Source organism: Cicer arietinum, chromosome 6 (assembly GCF_000331145.2).
Source record: "Cicer arietinum cultivar CDC Frontier isolate Library 1 chromosome 6, Cicar.CDCFrontier_v2.0, whole genome shotgun sequence".
NCBI lineage: Eukaryota > Viridiplantae > Streptophyta > Magnoliopsida > Fabales > Fabaceae > Cicer > Cicer arietinum.
This window is the reverse complement of record NC_021165.2, coordinates 6,373,470-6,381,464: the sequence shown is the minus strand read 5'-3', so window position 1 is coordinate 6,381,464 and position 7,995 is coordinate 6,373,470. Positions and strand designations below refer to the sequence as shown.

Sequence of the window (7,995 nt, the reverse complement as noted above, 5' to 3'; positions counted from 1 at the left end):
ATAATAATAATAATAATAATAATAATAATAATAATAATAATAATAATAATAATAATAATAATAATAATAATAATAATAATAATAATTTATTTATTTTGGGGATGGAAAGCAGATACAAAAATTTGTCCAAATACAATAGCGTTTATTTAATGAAATAAATGAAGGCAGATTAATTTTAAAATCTATTTTCAGTTTGGTGCTTTTTCTTTGTTCCTTTGTGTGTGTGTGTGTTTTTTAAATTCAGAGGCATGGGTGATTCTTGATCTGGTGGAAAAATGTCATTCTAAAGAAATTTGTTATCGTTGCAATCTTTCATCATCTATGAACATCTCTTATTTTGCAATTACATTTTGCAGCATTATCCAAAAGGCTAGTAATGCATTGGAAGTTCTAAAAGAAGTCCTTGATACTGTTGATGTCCAAAATCCTCAGGTTCGCCAAGGATCTTTCATAATGAAACTAGAATTTCACACTCCAAGAATATTATAATTTGCGCATTATCTCGACTCATATTAGATACATCGATATGTCTCGCCTCAATTTTTTTTTGATTATCGGTTTGAGTAGACAACAAGAAAGGAGGTTGAGAGGTTAAAGCTAGTGCTTCAGATAATGATAAAAACTGCATAGTAACTACTTTTTTAGTAAAATAAATAATATCCAAATATCGCAAACTTCAAGATTTTACAGAAAAATAAAAATTATGAGGCATTAGCTGTCAACTGGAAGAAATTGACAAATGACTATGACGCTCTCTTGATACTTTTTTTTATCTTGTCTTGTGAACCAAAAGACCTGTGATGTTCTTAGGAAACATGTAAATAATCATAGTACACTTTTTGCTGAATCTGAATTATTTTCTAGGGAGCAAGAGATGAATTCACCCTTGACCTTGTTGAGCAATGTTCATTTCAAAAGCAGAGGGTAATGCATCTTGTGATGGCTTCTCGGTAAGGCTGCTTTAAATTTCTTTTTACTACCAAAAGCAAATACAATTGGTATAAATATATTTTCTTTGTATAGAAGCAATTAAGGCGATAAATGGCTATTTAATCACTGTTTGAAATACAACAAATGACTAGTGGAGTGGTTAACTGTTCTTAAACTGGAATATTTTTCATTAATGTAAATTTCTTTAATATTGGTGTATTTGTGCATGCATGCATTTATTCTATGGTTAGTTTTTGGTTCAACTTTTTTTTCTTGGATTTTTGTAGAGACGAGAGGACAGTTTCCCGAGCAATTGAATTGAATGAGCAGCTTCAGAAAGTTCTAGCAAGACACGATGACCTGCTTTCAAGCAAAGTTACAACAACTGCGAATCACTTTGACCATGAAGAAGCAGAGGAGGAGGAAGAACCCGAACAGTTATTCCTAAGGTGCCTTGCTGGTTATTGAATAATCTAAAGTTATTCCCCTTTAATGAACATTTAAACTCGGTATTTGAGTATTCATTCATCTCTGTATGACCAACAATGCCTGATACTTGCAGATTACGCAAAGGAAAAGCTTGTGTAAGGCCTGAAGATGAAGAAACTAAACCTCGGTTTCCTCAATTGGGTTTGCTTGAAGAGAGACTCAACCGTCCGCTAATAAGGCCACTCTCTTCAGAGCCATCTCAAGAAGCTAATGCTCGTCCTGTACCTGTTGTAGCTCCTCCTCCAAGTGCAAAACACAACGGGGAGCTTCCTCATGTTGCAATTCCACCACCACCTGCAAAGCACACTGAGAGAGAAAGATATTTTCAGCATAATAAGGACAGTGCCACTTTGGCTGGCCATATCAGAGGCCTCTCGTTACATAGCCGCAATGGCAGCAGCTCGCAGAGTGGAAGCTTTGATTTTAGTGATTGATTTCTTTAACAGAAGAATCTTCTTTTTAACTTTTTTTTATAGAGTTGGTGGGGTGTGTGAATTATATATATGTTGCATGTAATAAGGAGCTCTCTGAGGCAATTGACCATGACTTGAGGTTTTGTACATTCCAGATGCAAGGAGCAACCTGTGGAGAGCTTTTTCTTTATTGATATTCCCTGATCAATTTCTTTTCGTAGTACCCTATCTCCAGCGGAAGTCAGAATCCCCGTTGCCTTGTTTCAAAAGAATCAATTGTGTTTTTGTCCGTTTGAAGTGCATGTTGTAATGGAAAAAGCACCCAACTTGTAGGGGGTGAAGAGTCCACTAAACTTTGTATTATTGGCACAAAGGTTCTTATTGAAAAATAAAACAATAAAATCAGTCTTAACAAGCCTGAATTCTTATTGACCAAATAATAAAACCAAGTTCGAACCTATAGTCTGGTGTTGACAAGCCAGGAAGCAAACAAAATGAACAAGAATTTCTGCACCCGATTCAAACTCTATCTCTCTTGTCAACAACATAGTACAATTGACAAAGTCTCTCATAAGTTCTCAAGGAACTTGTTATGCCAATAACTGCTTTTTAAGCTACAACAGCTATCACAGATTCATGAAGCCCAAATAAAAATGCTTTAGATACATACAAGAGGAAATCACTATACATAATTTTTCTCTTACCATCCACAAAAGCTGTGACTAAACTAGATTTTAGAACTCCTTCTCTGAGTGCATGACTTCGATTGTAAGGGGCATTTGTGATTATGCTAATGGTATACATATACAAGCAAAACTAAATTCCATTGCCATCGAGTGGAGGGTAGGGCTCATTCACCTAAACAAGGGCAATATTCCCCACTGGTGCAAAAATCCCTCTCCAGTGGTGACTTCTAAAAACAACAGAAGCAGCACAGCAATCATAGCTGCTCTTCCATTCCAAGTTTCAGCACTTTTAGTCCATCCCCATTCCCACACCAGTACAGGGGGTGGCAACTCCCTACGTTGCGAGTCATATGCTGCCAATAACTCTTCTACACTGCCCAGGGGAACCAGAGACTGCCAACAAACCAAAACTTTCTTTTAGATTGCACAATGAAAGCATGCAAAACTACAGAATGCACTATTACATCTATGTATCTTTTTTTGGGTAAACTCACTGTTATCCCAGATCAAGAGTCAGACTAATCTCTTAAGGTACTGGCATGTGTATCTACGACAACTCAACAGATAACATTGAATAAAATATTTTCTTTCTAGAATAGAAAAATATAAATATGAGAGTCGATAAGAGTACCTGTCGAGCTTCAAGGTTTGAAACTGCCATTGCACCGACGTATGGGAGACTCTCGATTACAGCATCTGCCAAGTCTGAAATGAAAGTGGCTTCACATCCCAGAGCAGGAACACGGCCCCATTTTTCGATTCCAGATTCTAAAGCCAATTCTTTGTATTCAACATCAATTTCTTCTAGTGTTTCAATATGTTCACTGACAAAGCTGTAATAAAGAAGTTAAACCAAATACTAGTGTTACTTACTCTCAATGCCGGTCAGAGAGAGAATTTGATAACTTTACGGATAGTAGTAAAATCATAAATAAAAAACAAGGTTGATGTTACCTAATTGGTACAGCCAGCAGACTTTTTACTCCCTTTTTCCCAAGTTCAATTATTGTGTCATCTGTATAAGGTTTTAACCATTCCACAGGTCCAACTCTACTCTGTACAAGAATTATAAGAAACTGTTAGAAATTTGGAAAAGAGTGTATCTAAAAGCAGTAACAAGATTTGGCCATAGGAAGAGGCTGGTGCATATTTATTGTGTACTGCAGAGATAAGTTATCTGCAGCATCTATTGACTTGATTAAATCTAGTCCTCAGCAAGAATGCTGTTGAGAAGTCTTTGCACGGTTTCTCGAGATCTATATTGAAGAGGATTATTTTTAGCAAAGAGTTTTCTCTATGTCAGCTGAATCACACAAACTGTTGATAATATTATGGCCTACTTGATAGGGAATTTCCAATTGTAACTTTGGCGAGGACTATACTGGCAGATTTATTCTTCATATATGTAAGCTGAAAATTTTTCGTTAAACATCGGCCATATCAGCGCCATGACATATTTTTTGACAATCGCCATGGCCAATTTGTGAAGGATGGTGGTACCATGGCGTTTTATGGCAGATAAGGTGGCTAAAAATGGTGAATTTTCGGCTTCCCGCCATGGTCTGCCATTCGTCATAGATAATGCTGAGCTGAAAAGAAATCTCACTCTAAAGTCTAGACTTTTGAATTCCTTGTGGTGGAAATGTCCCATCCTTGACAGGAATGTTCGCTTTTGGATGAATGAAAAATATGATAGAGTTTCCCTCTCGGTAAACATTATATCATCAGCTTGGATAAACACCGGTACTTGTGCACTTTATGAATCAACATCGTGCATTAAAACATCGAAACCAGAAACTGAGGATCACAGATTTCTAATAAAAAAGTACCTGATAAGCAAGTGTGTGTGCATTAGTTATCTTTCTTTTCTCAAGCTCTTCCATGATCAAATCCACACATTCCTCCATCTCTGCCTTGTATGGATCACCAGCCTCTTCCACATAAGCAAGTGGCACTCCATGTGCACTAAAGAATATCATGACCTGCAACAAGAATTAGTCACTAGGACTAACAGGAAATATTTACAATGAATTGACACCCAACCTTAAGCTTAAAAAAGCTTGAATTTCCGGAAAAACTGTCATCGATGCTAAAAAGTAGGTTATGTTATTCCTACAGCCATCATTCTATTATCCTAACCACAAATCTGATAGTGACTATATAGATTATAAGCTATCAACATTTGAAGTAGAAGAATAACAATGATAAGATGAAAATATTTAGGATCCACACGTCTGTCATTTAAATATAAATGAAGTGGTACCTTCTCTGGGCAATCAAAACTCTTTAGCTCTTTTTCAATTAAATTTGCCATGGCCTTTATGTATCCTTCGCGTTGGTACCACGAAGGTATTACCGTATGCTGCATGTTGACTAGATACTCATCCTCTCTAAGGAACCAATAAATAATTGACATCATAACAGGATGTTAGATAATAAATTGGAGTGTGATGATGTGATAGGAGTAGATTTTTATAGTAATCACCGGAATATACTCTCCAGGAGACGCAAACTTGAACCACTGGTTGAAATTGAAAATTGTGGATATAGTGGAAGCACAACGAGCTTTGTAATTCCATCCCTTTTAATCTACATGATATATTTCAAAGGAAAAATTAACCATGACTGGCTGAGAGTAAATCACAAACAGATCAACGAGTTAGCTCAAAGGTTAAAGTTTATTCAAGAAGATAGTCTGTAAGATCAAATATTTGATAAATAACATAAGTGACCTTAATTGTCCCAAAGAATACAAAACTTATACATTCAGAATGGCAATAATTTCGTACAATCTGAGGCTAAACACTGTTATTATTAATATCGTATTGGTAATCCAATCTGACACTGTAATATACGATAAAGATGATCGATACCTGCTCAATAGCCTCTTCGGTGAATGGATGCCAGTAACGCATGCCAACATACACTTTGGCTGGGACATTCTTTTCAAATAGAGATTTTTTTAACTCTTCTGCCTGTATATAAAATCATTAAAAGCACAAGAGCAATAAGAGGGAGAAAAAATTAACAAAAGAAAGCATTTAATGTAGTGTACATGTACTGTATTGTACCCCACAATACATCACAGCATTAGAAAAAGTTTCATAGCATTTGGTACATAAACAAAGCTAAAAACCGTTCTTTCTCACACGTAACAATTCAATATCTGGTAAATTAAAAAAGTTTCCAATGCGCTACCTAACAATTTGAGAACAAAATATGTGTTGTAGTGTATAGAAAAAAGTTATCAGGAAGTGTCATGCCTGTGCATCAGTCATACGTCTAAGAGGGGATCCACCGCCAATTGAAGCATATCCTTCTTTGCTCTTTGGTGCTCTTAAAACAGATACAAATTGAGCCAACGGCTTTTGAAGAAAACTAAATAACCTCGGCAATCGTATAATATCCTGCATGATTGTACAGAAAAATGTAACTTATAGAGATAAAAACAATTTCCTCAGATGAACATTGTGCTAAAGCTAGAACTTTACTGGATCAGCAAAAAGGTTAAACAAAAACGGCTGCACATCTTCTAGAGTCTCTGGACCTCCAAGGTTTAACAATAACACTCCGATCTTATCATCACCAATAAGAGGCGTATCAGAAACATCTTGAGTGGTTGAAGTTACTAAAGCTTCCACTGGTAGCAGGTGCCTTTTGAGTGATTTCTTGGAAACCAAGGGTTGTGCTTCAGACCCTCCTGGAGAAAATCTTCCAACCATGCAATTTTTCGAGGGATTAGTGCTAATGGAAGCTTCCACGTGGCCTCGAGAGCAGCGGTACACCTTTTGAGTTGTACAGATTGCCTGTGGCAATATCCTATGAAAATAAAGAAAATTAGAGCATTAGAAAACTCTAGTAAAAGTTGGTAAGAAAATAGTTGAAATACAAGAAAAACCCAATTTCATACGAGGGAAAAGATAGAGTATTTTCGATCTTTCAGAGCATCAAGATGATGTGAAATTGTAAATGTCAACTGTTTGTACTTTTGAACAAACAAATGGAAGTTTTATCTTAGCATACAACACATGCAAATTTAAGAAGCCTACACAATTTGAGCCTGGATGCACAATTGGAAAGAAATTATAAACACGAAATGCATTTGAACGAAAAATTTAGCATTTCACAGCTTCAAAAAGACGGTAAAAAAATGGAACTCGAGTGAAAATCATGACGATTGGGCCGCTTAAAATACAAAATTTATGGCCATGGACAATTCGGGTAAGGTTTAGAGGGAACAAAGAGTACATGAAATTTGCAGCAAAAATAAAATAAAAAAGAGTACAAGAAACATTATAACTATATTAAAGTAAAGTTGAATTTGTATTCAACCCTATAGAACTCCATATAAACCATGGAATGCAACTTTCCACCAATTAGGACTACTTTTTTGCTTATATTTGAGTCCATAAGGAGTAATTGATAGGGCCATTAGTTCAGATTTTAGAATACGGTAATTCTGATTAAATAACCACAACTTCAGATCCTATCAAATAGAAACTAAACTACAAACAAAAAATAAACTTGGCAAAATAATTGGCTACTAAAAATGTTCAAAATAACCATTGTAAAAAGGATCACTTACATAGGAAACTTGAAATTACGAGAAGCACAAGTAAGGCATGGATGAGGACGAATATAAGAGCAAGAAGAAGATGAAGGAGCACCAATTGGAGAATTCATAGTTTTTTACAGTAAAAAAAAAAGCACAGAACTTTGACCACAAAATCTTCCTTCAATTACTGCACAACCACAAATGCACATGTTTGAGTCATTAGCAACCAAAAATCAAGCTAAAAAAACCAAACCCGTAAATTGATTTATGAAAAAGGAATAAACTTTACCTAATTCCCACAAATTGGGAAAATGGGTAGCTACCAAGTAGTAGGTGAACTATGAATGAAGTGTCTTTCTTTATTTTTTCTCTATTTTTGTTTATGGGGTTTTTCTTTGAACTATGAAAGTGTTTATGAATTAAAGGTAGAAAAATGCTATAAATGTTTTTGAATCTGAAATCTGAATTGAGAATTGAGAGTGACTGGTGAGACTGAAAAAAACACACACCTCTTGTTCTTTTCTTTTCTTTTTTTGTTTATCATCTAATCTTTCAACAAATTTTACTGCCCACTATTTTCCATTATTATTATCCTTTTTCTCTCATTGTCATTATTTGGACAATATGTTTACCAAATTAAATGTTCCCTTTTGACCTTTTCCTTTGATGGCTACACCTTTTTCTGGATTTATTATTTGTTTTTAATATTTTTAATATAAATAAATCCATGAATGAAGATATATTTTTGAATTATCCATTGTAGAGGCCTTGTACCCATGAGTATTTATGACATGTATATTATTTGTAATTTATCTTCAAATTGTTGGTGATATAAAGAAAACTTAACACTATGTTCTTGTTAAAATTGATTTATTTTGGGAATCATTATTTTTCACTTTCAAATATAAATAAAACTTTTAAA

General features: G+C 34.9%; 2 protein-coding genes across 2 annotated transcripts; one reads left to right on the top strand and one right to left on the bottom strand.

Annotated features, from left to right (window-relative positions):
• Positions 1-272: 272 nt before the first annotated feature.
• LOC101495245 (TOM1-like protein 5) lies at positions 273-2,026 on the top strand. The gene is made up of 4 exons (XM_004503810.4): positions 273-432; positions 865-950; positions 1,218-1,379; positions 1,493-2,026. Exons 1-4 carry the CDS (start codon positions 322-324, stop codon positions 1,851-1,853), a joined length of 720 nt encoding a protein of 239 aa, XP_004503867.1. The 5' UTR covers positions 273-321; the 3' UTR covers positions 1,854-2,026.
• A 208-nt stretch (positions 2,027-2,234) lies between these two features.
• Positions 2,235-7,598, bottom strand: LOC101494913 (ferrochelatase-2, chloroplastic-like). The gene is made up of 11 exons (XM_004503809.4): positions 7,363-7,598; positions 7,104-7,260; positions 6,010-6,337; positions 5,782-5,925; positions 5,392-5,493; positions 5,004-5,107; positions 4,782-4,908; positions 4,348-4,500; positions 3,473-3,573; positions 3,150-3,351; positions 2,235-2,911 (listed from the first exon to the last, which is right to left on the bottom strand). The coding sequence occupies exons 2-11, from the start codon at positions 7,199-7,201 to the stop codon at positions 2,687-2,689; spliced, it is 1,584 nt and encodes a 527-aa protein (XP_004503866.1). The 5' UTR covers positions 7,202-7,260; positions 7,363-7,598; the 3' UTR covers positions 2,235-2,686.
• Between the last annotated feature and the right edge of the window lie 397 nt (positions 7,599-7,995).

Bases quoted from the DNA above. Each gene is read 5' to 3' on its own strand.
- LOC101495245 (XM_004503810.4), top strand. From the start codon at position 322: ATGAACATCTCTTATTTTGCAATTACATTTTGCAGCATTATCCAAAAG. The intron at 433-864 runs GTTCGCCAAGGA...ATTATTTTCTAG, and splicing joins TTGATGTCCAAAATCCTCAG to GGAGCAAGAGATGAATTCAC. The intron at 951-1,217 runs GTAAGGCTGCTT...GGATTTTTGTAG, and splicing joins CATCTTGTGATGGCTTCTCG to AGACGAGAGGACAGTTTCCC.
- LOC101494913 (XM_004503809.4), bottom strand. From the start codon at position 7,201: ATGAATTCTCCAATTGGTGCTCCTTCATCTTCTTCTTGCTCTTATATT. The intron at 5,494-5,781 runs GCATGACACTTC...TTTTATATACAG, and splicing joins GACGTATGACTGATGCACAG to GCAGAAGAGTTAAAAAAATC. The intron at 3,352-3,472 runs GTAACATCAACC...TCTTTATTACAG, and splicing joins CTGCTGGCTGTACCAATTAG to CTTTGTCAGTGAACATATTG.